This window comes from Camponotus floridanus, unplaced genomic scaffold (genome assembly GCF_003227725.1).
Source record: "Camponotus floridanus strain SB8 unplaced genomic scaffold, Cflo_v7.5 scaffold156, whole genome shotgun sequence".
Taxonomy (NCBI): Eukaryota; Metazoa; Arthropoda; class Insecta; order Hymenoptera; family Formicidae; genus Camponotus; species Camponotus floridanus.
In genome coordinates, this window is record NW_020229277.1 from 284616 (window position 1) to 298167 (window position 13552).

General features: G+C 34.6%; 1 protein-coding gene across 4 annotated transcripts in view; it reads left to right on the forward strand.

Moving 5' to 3' along the window:
- LOC105249744 (Down syndrome cell adhesion molecule-like protein Dscam2) overlaps positions 1–13552 on the forward strand; it is a 161438-nt gene that overhangs the window by 86672 nt on the left and 61214 nt on the right. For all 4 annotated transcript variants that reach the window (XM_025406816.1, XM_025406817.1, XM_025406818.1 and 1 more), the window contains one exon: positions 11585–11734. In XM_025406816.1, the coding sequence (XP_025262601.1) occupies positions 11585–11734 (150 nt within the window). The remainder of the gene's footprint in view (positions 1–11584; positions 11735–13552) is intronic.

Here is a 13552-nt window from a genome sequence, read left to right on the forward strand (position 1 = left end):
CCTTTTTTTTTATGTCGCACAGCTGCGCCTCATGGTTGATATCTCTCGATTCCGCGTCTGCTCGCATGCGAACGACATTCTTTAGATTGAAACTTTGCGGGTCACTCGTCGGCAAGCTTTTCAATTTGAAAACGTGTTTCGAGCGTTGGATTGAATTGTCAGGTTAATTGAATTAAAATGATAAATTTAATTTGACACAGCGCTGGAAATGCCTTATTAATAATTAAATGATTAAATCATCATTTTCTCTCCTTTCTAATAAGATTGAAGAAATTAGATTTGAAAGATAAGCGTCTGAAGTGAAAATTACGATAATAACAATTAATTCGAATTACCTAAATTATTCATTCCTTTTTTTTCGGTTAATATTCGCGCAATGGTAGTTTTTATTATCATACAGATTTTGTTTCCCATGAGTGCGGCGAATAAAAATTGTGGAAAAGTTTATCGGCCACCCGGACGGATTTACGGGAATGGGCGAATTCAAGCGTTTTCGCAGTTTTGTCCCCGAGGCCAGCAGAGAAGTCAAGCACCTGACGCATCGTGGAAACTTTCCCAAATTCGTTTTCCCTGCGTCATAATGGCGGGCATTGTGCGCCCGCCAACGCGCGCTCGTGCGAGATCTCTCGAGGAGGAACGAAACGTGACGCATTGTCGTCGCATTTCGATCGCGGGACTTTTCAGGCTGTCACGTGCGTGCGCGACATAAATGCACGAGAATCTTTCCTCCCTCTTTCTCGTCGAAAAACACCCCCTTTCTCCTCCCCGCTGAATTCACGCGCGCGATAAATTATCACGTCGCCGAATAAACGACCAACTTTTGGATCGCGTCGGCCCGACCTGCGCGAAAGTTTTCCGAGTGATTCGTTCTCCATTTAAAAGTGCTCTCCGCGAGTCTTGGATTTTCACCCCCTCTTCCGCTGCCTCTCTATTAGATTGGATTTTCCCCTGCGCGAGACGCGAATCGCGCATTTGATTTAATCCGTGAATTCGTCGTCTATCCGATAGACGTGAGAAACGGCCCGCTTATGAAGTTTAATCGTCTTCGGAAAGAGTCGCTCGTTCTGGCGTTCACGCGAGTTAAATTTATTCTCCGTCGTCTCTTCGCGAGATACTCTAGGAAAATTTCCAGCATTTATCGCGGGATAGTCTGCATCGATGCAGACCCCGCGATAAATGCTGGAAATTTTCGACGACAGCTTCCATAACGCGTCTTTCCACGTTTGAAGGTTCCGTTTATGCAGTTTTCAATGGTCGAAAATTATCAAAGTCTCCCTTTTCAAAGCTGATCTGTAGAGTAATTTATTATGTTTCGCCAACTCTAAACTGATGTAGCAATCATATAGATTACAGAGAATTCATAACTATGCTCGGAACTACGTTAAACTCGAAGCCATTGACTTTCGACTTCCAAAACTTCCAGACTTTACATACGAAAGATATATCGCCTTTTTACACGTAAACAGAAAGTTCGCATTTAATTTCAGAGAGTTAGGGGACGGTACGAAAAATCGAATAAATCCTTCTAATATACGTACTCGAGATATACAAATTCTATATGGAATGTTAGATAGAGAGACACGCGGGTCTGTAAAGTCTATATAACCAAAGTACAAATTATTCTCGCGAAACACTCCACTCCCTGGTTATTAGTTTCGCGTGCGCCGCGAGCGACGGATACACCGAGTGTATCGACGTTTCGGGGATCGACGTGAAGTGCCACGGATGGCCATCCGGATGCAACCAACTCCAACACGGAACGTTCCACCGCAATGCAAATTAGCTCAGGCTGCTTGTCTATGGAAACGTCGAACTATCCTCTCGCGCCGCCCCGATACGTCTCGCTTATTTGTCGTCGACCACTTCGCAAGTGCGCATTCAGTAGTTAGTATACGCGAAAGGTCAAACTCTCCTGAGCTCGAGAAATTTGCTTTTACATGTTTCGTCGTACCAATTAGCGGCATAAATATCGGAATCTGCCGCAAATATAAACGTTACATAAATATGCTGCGGAGAAATTAAACATCATCATATTTTTTCACGTAGAAATTTACAAACAATCCAACAGCGTTGGCTATCAACATCGGACCAAAAGTTAAGCATGGAAATGTAACACTATTTTGCAGTTAATTGCAACCGTTGGCAAAAACAAATATGATACAATATTTTGAATACGATTCTGAGAGTTGGATTGGTTAATGTTAATTTTATTAAAGCTCTTAAATCAATTATGGCAAAAAGATTAATTTAATCCCTTTTGCTATATATATATTTTTTCTCATGGATTTGATAAAAAGTGTTTAAATTTTACACAAATAATAACAGCGGTGAGAATATTTTGGAAGATTGTTGAAAAATCTAAATACACAGTTACAAAACATACAAAAAATCGTAAAAGTTTCACCTACAATATTACATTCTCTGCGTTAATTCAATCCTATTTCTAAAAAACCGGGATTACGATATAAAGTATGTATGGTAATATCGTCATAATATTATAAAGTATAATATTTTAAATTGTGTATGTTATGTGTCAAAACTGTCACCTTAACGTTTGCTCAACTTCGCACAGTATATATTTTATAATAAATGTAATTTATTTCAAAATTATCGGCCTGGAAGAAATTCAACTATAATGCAAATTTTTTTATCATGCCATCGACGAAATCGTTAAACCACGCTGTTTCGCAGCGTCCAAACCATGTCATTACAATATTATTAACTTTCCCCTTTTTCGCCAAGTTTCACACTTTTATTTTTTCATTTTTGTCTTTTCAATTTAATAAATGTACCCATTATATTTGCTGCACATACAAGGTGCATATTTAATAAACAACATTACTTTTTCTTTGTGAAAACATTTAATTATACTACATTAATTTACTGCGAGCAAGAGTTACGTACAGACGGATTTTTTAATAAAATAATATCTGTGTTGCACAGGAATTATAAACACAAAGCTATAGATTACGTAATTATATTACCAATTCTTTCATGTTATCTTTGGAGCTTTTTTTCTACTCTCGTGTATTTAAATTTAAATAAATAAGCACATTACGTGTAACCAGAATGAATTTTGCCAAAAATGCTAGTCTTCAAGAAAGTATCTTCCCCTTTGCACATTTTTCCTGCGCTGTCCTAAGCAGTCATGTTAGTTCTCTCTTTACTTTTATTTATCTTTCTTTGTTCATCACACTTTTATGTTTGCTGCACGATTATTCTCTGTTATACTTGCGAAGACAAGGCAGATGCTTCTGTCAACACAACAATATCATGTGCAACTGCAGATTTGCTCACATAGTTACGTCAAATTTTTGCTTTCTCGATTTAGAAAGAAAAAAATATTTATTTATTTATCCGAACACTATTATAGAAACAACGTTAAACTCGTTTATAATAATGTTTTTAAACTAAAACCTTTTTCTTTTATAATTATTTTTTAAAATATGCTTTTCTAACAATCGAGTTAAAATATAGCATAGATAAATTTATAAGAAGATAAATCAGATAATTACATCTCTTTATCCATAGTGCATATATCTTTTCAGCAGCATAATATATAATATTATTTCACGAGAGAGTACTCGACGCCTCATTCTATCGATAGAAGAACCTAAATTTTTCACGTATAAGCCGATAGAGACGACAATACCCAATCTCTTTATACGAGAATATAAGCTGCAAAAGATAGCTGAATAATACGTATAGTGATAGCAGCAATTTTTCGTTCACGGCAGTTTTACTATATCCTGAAGCCTCTTTTCAAGTAAATCAAAAATGCATCGTGGATTTTTCATTAAGTAAAATTATTTGCACTAAAAAGAGAACATTTTTTAAGAATAATCTAATGTAAAAATCAGAATATAAGAGCTCTGTTCGCTATTAACTATTAATAACGGAGATTTCGGAAAATTTCTATCATTATCTTCAAATTCTCAATTCTCAAATCTCCATCATTTAATTTTACCATTCCAAATTCCACGCTTTAATTTTATTACTATCTTTTATTGCCTCCACACGCTCTCTAAAAATTAATCTCGCGAAACGCAATTTGATGACATTTCTGTTTTAACCTTCCGTAAAATGGAAGTTTGCGTACTTTGTTCTGGCAAACTTACGGCAGATCGCTTTGGCAATAAGTTGTGGAAGCAACACATTTGCCTGCATTTTGTAAAATAATGAAGGTAATGATTTTTCTTATTCCATAATATAATGAAAAATATTTTAGCATCAACGCATATAAATGATGCAATATAATTGATTCTAATTTTTAATGTTGTATTTCTAATATATACAGGATGTTCTATATAGATAAAATACAGATTTCTTATAAAAAATAAGCATTCTCTTATTTGATTAATTAATTTATTTGAAAAATGTAGGATTTTTTTCAGTCAAATAATTCTTATCACAAAGGTTTAATTGGGAATATTATCTACTTTCTTTTTATTAAATATTTTGCAATATCAATTAATTTAATAGATTAGAATAACATAATATATATAAAATATATTTATAATATATTTAATATATAATATTTTTACAATATATTATGTTTTTTTAAATTATTTCATTATAATATTATATATTTTATATTATTTATTATAATATTATATACCTATATGTGTATAAATAATTAATAATGAAGACTCTTTCTCTACAATTCTTGTTTCTCTTTACAGTTTTAGTTTCCGTGCAAGGCGTTAAATATATATAATCTCTTTTCCCTTGACATTTCGCGAAATTAGATTTTCGCGTTTTTTATTAAAAACATATTCAAGATGTGCGCATGAATGTAAATACATGATGAGTGAAATATTCTTTTGCAATTCGATCTGTTACAATTAATTTTGCATACCGCGAGAGAAATGCGAAGCTACGCTTTGACAAAGATCGCTGGAATAACGCAATTTTCGCGAACTCATGGTCGATTTACCGTAGTTTTCGCTAGTGACAAACGACGCACGTGGGAATGAAACGAACTTTCTTTAAAATCCACGAATCCGTGTTTCGTACACGACACTCCAGAGAGAAATTCGCCCACGGTTGGAATAAATCTAGCGAGAATCTAGGAAGATATATTTCGCTAATAATCGATATATACATAAATCATTCGTACACTCAGATCGAGATCGCCATTATGAGGGAAATTGTAATCTTTGTCTTTCGTTGCGGCGTCTTTCTTCGCGATCGTCGAAATATTTTCGTCTCGCAATTTCCCGTATATATCGCGTTATCAAGAGACGCGATAGCATCTCTAAATACAAATAATGAATGAAGATTGAATGTGACTAGATTCATTATCTATTATTTCAGCCACTATTACTTTTCTTTATATTTTGAATTTGTCATTTACAAATGTCTTTCGATTAAAATATCTCACAATGCAATAATTTAAAATATAAAAACAATTTTGTCTGCGACTAATCCAAATAATATCGATAAACTCCATCGTAAGATATATATTTTAAAATATATATAAAATCGAAAATACTCATATATATATCTATATGCAAAACAATTTTGTTACGTAAAATGTGCTTACAACTGTCGTATATTATTCCTTATACAATTGATAAGTTGTTGGAATTGATCAAGTGGATTTTATCAATAAATGTACAAAAGTTTTAGAATCTTGACATGCAGATAATTGGAATACGAAATAAGATAATATCATTAATTTATTTCGTCCTAACTGTAGATTACAGCAAGCACACACACAATATTGACTCTCGCGACCGATAGAAACTGTCGGATTAGAATTTCAATGGCGATCTGTGTACAATTAGTCGCTTTGATTGTCATGCTGTTAATCGTAATTCCTCTTATCGCTTACCATATCAACGTGCAATCCTGTTCAATCACATATTGCATATACTTTGCTAGAACGTAAATTAACTGCAATATTTTTTTCTGTTTGCTCTGTGCAAAAATTTCAAAATATTTTGTTCATTCCTCTACTTTTAAAATATAGCTTGTTTCTTCAAAAAGTAATAAAAATCACATATATATTAATTCGAACACTTTTGTCCTCTTCTTTAATCAAATAAATATATTAATTAGATCGGAAAACGCTGAATATTATGTACGATGTCTTTTAGAGAGTGTCCCAGATATTTTTACATTTTTGAAAATTAAACAATCATATCAGTTGATTTTTATAAAAATCTTGAATTTTTCTTTATATCACATTTACAAGTTCGCGCGAGCGTGTTAAAAGAAATTGTTATGATTAGCGTCTCGACAAAAATGATTAGCATTTTTAATCGACGAGAGAAGATCGATTTTGGCACGTCGATAATCTGCGAATTAAAAAGCATCGACAATATATTCGTAGCATGCATCCTCATCTTTAGTATTCCATATGTATCAGATCGAAGTCCTCGATTCGAAAGAATCTCGGGCTTTATGATACATTCATTAAATCACTGATTTCTTGTTTTGTTCAGTCTCTCGTTTTGATTCTTCCTGCGAAATATTCATTATGTGCATTTGCATTCACATACGTATTATTTCGCGTGACGCATCAAAATACTCGCGAGTTCTCCGTCAGATAAATCTGCCTCATTGCTGTTTCCTTCAGCAAAATAGAATGATGCCGTCGGTATTCATTGGTGATTTGCGAACTCCGATTATTCGGTCCATTACTCTTATTAACACAAAATGATATTCGCGCATGAATCTCGTAGCAAAATCTCCTCTCGGGAAAGATTTTAAGCCGCGACGAATTTTCTCTTTTCCTCATCTTTTTGATTGCTTCTCCAGTTATATGAAGGGTGTTAATTTAAGTAATGTTACTTGTATATTTTTGTCCACATGAATTTTGTTAAAGGGGAGGTTATGTATATTTATATATAAAAATATTTTTAGAGAGAAAAACATTTTTAGAGAAATTGTAGTAAAGATTTTATTTACAGATCAGTTGAATAATAAAGTAATAGATTGAAATAAAAATATAATTGTGAAAATAAATTATTAATTAATTTATTAACTTATTAATTTTTATTAATTGATGATGTTTTTTATTGTTTAAGAACAAGATTTTAATTAATTTTTAAAATTGGACGTATATTACTTTATTTATTCCTCTTGGAATTTATTCTCTTCTATTAAAGAGAAGAATTAGTAGTTAATATCCGCTTTTGGTCAGACACGTGCGATATGTAAAATAATATAAAAATTAATACATTAATATTAAAATAATATAAATATTAAAATATTTTCAGATATTTATGTATTTTTTCTGCACGATGCATAAAAAATATCGACTTATTTTGATATCTATATATAAACTATTTGTTTCTCTATAGATTTTAGTTTCAGAAAAATTTCAGTTTTGGAAAATATCGACTTATTTTGATCTATATGTCTTTTTACACACATAAAAATATCTGACAATAAAAATATCTGAAAATGTTTTAATACTTACATTATTACTTTGATATTAGTATTTTAATTTTTGTACTATTTTTTTAAATATTTTAGTATATATATATATATATATATATAACTGTCATTTTATATAAATTTCCTGAAAGAACAATATATATTAAACGCTCCTTATATACCTCCAATAACTAATTTTTAATAATTATATTTAATTTTATATTTTCATAAAAATAAAACTTCGGTATTTTTCTTTCTTCCTAAAAATAAAAAAAAATCAACCTAATATCTTAACATTTTTTATTTTCTTTATTTAAAAGAAGCGCAGTGTTAAATTTAATTATTGTATTCGGCTAAAAAAGAACATTATAAATATAATGTAGATACGCATATATAGCTTAATTTCCCGCTTATAATTTTATCGATGCTGATTACATTATATATTAACAAGCCTAAAGTAAATTCTGACATCTCCCATATACTACAACGCGAACTTTGAACCCGTTCGTCTAAATATGCCAACTATTTCTCGCGGCACGACGTTCGATCGTCGCGTAATCATTCTGCGGGAGCTGGAGGGAGCACAATGAGAGGGCAAAACGCCGAAGAATCCCTCGAGTTATTTTTATTAGGATCGATTCATCGCCCACTACCACCCTCTTCCTTATCCCTTAACCATGGAGATACCCATTTCTCTTACCTCTTTCCGCGACGTTATACGGCAATACGGCCGGCATTTCATCGCCGTATGCAGTCGGCGAGCTCCGCTGGTATGCACCGCCGTTGCACACCGCACGATCCAACCTCTTAAGGTAACCCAGACTTACGTGCATTCCTGCTCGCACCCCTCCTCGCCCTCCCCGCTTCTCCGATCGTACTCGGCGCATTTCTACGCGGCTGGAATTCCGCGCAATTTCCTACGGAATAAAGTGCACGCGCGGCGCGACGTGCGATGCGCGCAAACAACGAAATATTGACATTGCATCCCCGGACGCGGGGTCGCGGATTCCGTATCGGCGAAAGATGCGCTCGTTTATACGTCGCGCCGCGTAGAAAGGGCAGGGGGAGAGAGAAACACGCGGATGCCGGAGATAAAAAAAAGGAGGAGAAAAACAGCCCGAGATATTTTCGCGCGATGCATTTTCCACGGAGTCGCGCGTCCCGCGCGTACATATCTACCCTCTTCTATCTCGGCCGAGATGCTTACGGGCGCGGAAAACGCCCCGCCGCGTTTGTGATATATATCTCGTCTCGCGAGCGCGCGGAAAAAGCGCGAATAATCGCGGTCGCCTCGGTGACTTTCCGGCCTCCGGGGAAAAATGATTGGACCCGGCTCTCATTTACCACGTTTCCGCCCGTGTATGAACACGGAGGGGCCTCGCTGGCTCTTCAATCGTTCCGCGCGATGCGTTTCGTCCGCACTAAATCACACAGATATCTTTAAATAATGAACGGATGCGAGATTCTTCTCGTATTTTTTCACGATAATATATAGTTCGTGAAAATTTCGAGAATAATTTTGGCGCTAATTAATAGAAGTTTTGACAAATAAATAAATTTTGCATATTATTGAATAATGAAATCTTTTTGCATAAATAGAGAGAGAATAAAAATTATATACAACGTTTTTATATAGATTATGTGTTGATGAGAATTTTATGCGCATTTTAACAGAAAATATTGAGATGATATGCATATTTTTGTAACAATTTTATGTACGAAGAATTAAATGAAGCGACTGAGAGAAGAGGGCAGTGTAATATAAATTTTTATTCTTTCATCTTGAAAAAATATTATATAAATAAAATGTATATCGAAAATCTCTACATTCCACGCATTGTTTACCGAGGAAAATTAAAATTTCTCGATATAACGAAGCGTTGTCCGCTTTGATTAATTCGCGTAATACAGGATATCAAGGGCGCGGGATGCCGATGGAATAACGAAGAAATAAAGTGGCCGCCAGTGTACGATCATCGTTTCGAAAAATAACTGAAAACGTATCGGAAGGACTTCGCAAAGAGCCGACCTCTTTCGCGCAGACCCATTAAATTCCTACGGGGTTTGATTAACGCTCATTCAACGTCGAGTATTGAATGTCGACGTACCTGTGAATCCAACCCCCGACTCTGTATTCCCTATCGATCCGAGCGTCCGACCGTCTGACAGGAAATTAATTCATTATTATTCCTCTCTCGATGCTACGCACCACGCAATTTCTTCGATTATTCGTAAATACGAATCACGAGCAATTAACAGAATTTTATGATATTTCGATTATTAATTATGTTTAATGTCGCGTGCGTAATTACGCACATTATTAATCGATCGTTATTACGCTTGTTAATTGGTATCACTTTTTGCGGTATTGTATAGCATCATGAGCATATTTTTCAAGTTGAAAATTATCTGAAACAAAAATTTTACACAGAATGCAAATCCTTTGTGAGAGCAATATATTTGTATGAGACGCGATTAATTAATTAATATGGTAAGATAAAAAATCCTATATTTTTAATATCCTATTTTAAAATCCTATATTTGTAATTTTTTACAATCGTTGAATTTTGCGATCACGATGTATGTAGTCCGTAAATTAATAATTCTTTAAGAATATAGAATAACACTTGCTTGGATTTTATACGGATTGTTCAAATAATAATTTGAACAGCAAGCCATTGCGTTTATATTTTGACACGTGTATGCCATTTATTTATTAAATATAATGTCAGTAATGCCATCATTATATTTATATATTTTCATTTTACATGCATATTTTGTATGTTGAATGCGGGTCATTAATTATTTAATTATTTATTGAAACGTATTCATTATTGCAATAATATGTATATGATACGCGTATATTGTTTCTTATAATCTGTATTAAAAATAGATACGATATATATATATTTGCATCGATAATGAAGTAATAATAACATATAATTGAAATCGATAATATATTGGGGAGAAGCTTAAATAATGTGCAATTCATTTTTCCGTATAATTTCAATACAGGACACAACAATATCGCTCACTTTGACAGGGAGATTAAAGTATCTCTGTTTATGAAACTCTCTTTAAATCACGTTTTTATAAAACTTGATTCACACGGAGATACGTATATAACAGACGGCACGAACGCGCGTGCAACAACGATGGCTGATGGAATTCACTCGAGAGGCGCTAATTTTTTTCTCGTTTTTTTTTTCAAGCCGATCACCCAACCGTTTTAAGCCACCGAGTGCGCTAGCGAGCACGCTGTCATCATTCAACGGTTACGGTTCGATTTTTTACGAGTATTGATTCTCAATCTCGCCGATACGGCTTCTTTTTGCCACTTCGGGATACGCCATACGCTGCCGATCGTTTTAGGCAGGCTCGCTTAAACGGAAGTAGTTCTTCGTTATGTGTGAGTCTAGTCGCGAATCATTTTTCCGCAGCTATCATTGTTTCTCGCGGCGCGACTTTTATAACCGGCCGTTTTCGCCCGCGCTTTTCCATTAGAGAAATTTCCATATTAATGGAAGCTTGACGAAGATGACAGGACAGAGAGAAAAAGAGAGAGAATGAAAAAGTGACTCGTCGCGAGAATACTTCATATTGAGTGTTTCGTAAAATTCATGTCGCGTTTTAGAGAAATAAATTGTGATGGATTTAAGAACAACTTTTTTTTCATTATTTTCAAATTTTTAATTTTCAATTATGTCCCCTAAATCATTTTTAAAATGTGGGATATGTATATAAGTCTCTCATAGATAGATATATAAAAATCGATTTTATGTCAATTAAAAATTTCTTTAAATTAATTCTAGAATTTAATAATTTTATTATTTTTACTGTAAAAATTTAAATGTATTAGGTTTAATTATATTAGCATTTTTATACAAAAAATGAGAAAACAGCATTAGATGCAAGGGAATATTAAAAAATAAATATGCACATGAATATATTGGAATAATTTTATTATAAAAAATTTAAATATTAGATTTAATTATATTAACATTTTTATACAAAAAATCAAGAAATAGAGTATATAAATATATTGAAATAATTAAAAAATGAAATACCTCGAAAAATATGCATTTCGAGAAATCTTGCCGGTGGAAAAAGTGATAGAAATGAAAATTATAATTTAACGTTACAAAATTTTCTTTATCGAGCTTTATATCACTAATACAGGTACTATTTCTGTTTGCAGGCGAGAAACACCATATGCTGCCTACCGGAGAGCTACTCGTCTTTTCAGTGACTCCCGCTGATGCCCACTCGACCTACCGATGTCGTACCGTTCACCACGTCACCGGTGACACGGTGGAAAGTTCTTCGTACGCGAGGCTCGTAGTTACCGGTAAGTTCTCGTAGGGTGTACGTTCGTCAGTCGAACTTGTTCGGGTGGAAGTCCGGAATTCTGCAAATACTCCCAATATCACGCAAGTTCCTCGAATACCGCAAAGTTGAAGAGAAAGGAAGATTCGGAGTTAACAGTAGACATATAAGAGACTGTCTGAATAATAATGAGACATTGATGATTCAGTAATTAACACGTTGAATGTAATAACAGTAATAATAGTTCTCACGAGTAGAAGATGTTATGTGAAGGAGAAACTCCATATATGACTTGCATTCAAACTGTTATTCAACTTCAAGAGTCTTGTTACCTGCGCAAAGTTAGGATTCTAGCTGCTCTACATTTAATTTGATATTTTTGAAGTACGAAAAATTTCGCGTCTTTATATTTTTCCCCTCTACGAGCTCAACATTTGGAATCGAACATTCCTCTTCCTCCTGAAAATGCTAAAAAGGGGTGCAAATGCGGGCGCTTACACTTATTCGCGACGCTCACGGCCCATACATAAACATTCTCTTACATTCCGCTAATCCGTTATGCCCGTTACGTTTCACGTGTTCGGGTTGAAACTCCGAGCGGCGGCATAATTGCGATCCACCCCGTACGTGAGCGGCCGTTCATCCGCAGCATTTCTCGGGGATGACCGAACGGCGGGGTATTCCCCGTGTGTTTTATGTACTTACTTAAACACGCGCGGGCGCGTTTATGCGGGGTTCTCTCTCTATCTCTCTCCTTCTCTCTCGCGTGCGCCCTTTTGCATAGCGAATCATGATGCATTGTTGCACGTTGGCCGCATGCCGCCAAACTACCCCTACATCGAGGTGCAGTTCCCTCTTGGAGGTCCCTGCTACCACGCTGCTACACGTGGCGCTTTCTTCATGAATAAATCATGAGTGTCCGAAATGCTAATGGCTGAAACGTTCGCCGACGATATTTCTGTCTGCCGACCTGACATCGTCGAAAATATGGTTGTTCGAAGGAGCAAACTCCGCACCGCGGCAGATGGAAACTATCATCTAAATATAATTCCTTTCAATTTTTACGAAGAGATGTTATTGCTTATTGAGTGTTATTATTACTCTCACTTGTTACGAGAAAGAAAGATTTTTTTTTATTTTATTGTATGTATATAATAAAATATTTTTTTATTTTATTGTATGTATATAATAAAATATAATTAAAATTTATTATAATTTATTAATTTATTATATTTTAAATTTTATTATATTATAATCTCTCTATATCTTTTATTATAATAAATTTTAAAATCACAAATTATTTAAAATTTTATTTTAATAAAACAGATAAATATTGATTCGTGTATTATAGTACACTATTTATTGTCGCATGCAAGTTTATTTAGAAAATCTAAATTCATTTCTTTCTGTCCTCGAGGCTTTTAACCCTAATTTATCTCCATAATTTCATAATAAATAGGAAAAGGTCTCTGTCGCCTTGATTAACATACGATGGAAGTGGCTTATTATGTCGCTTATCTTGTATTTTTAATAAAAAGCAGTTGCGACAGATCACGTTTACAGAAACCGCTCGGTGAGATGGCACAAAGGCCGTCTGACGATCTTGTCACGAGGAAACTCGGTAGTTTCTCTCGGCACATGGACGATCTTGTCACGAGTGAACTCGGTAGTTTCGTCGGCGCACTTCAGCCAACGCGTCGGAGAGATGCTGACTGATAAGGCATAAAATGGGTCGAACGTGGATGAGACTACGGAACAATGGAAGGCTAATGATGAGAGAGTGCACCGTCTTGTCTATTTCGGTCGACCGCGCTGAAACCGATAAGATGGCAAAGGGAGC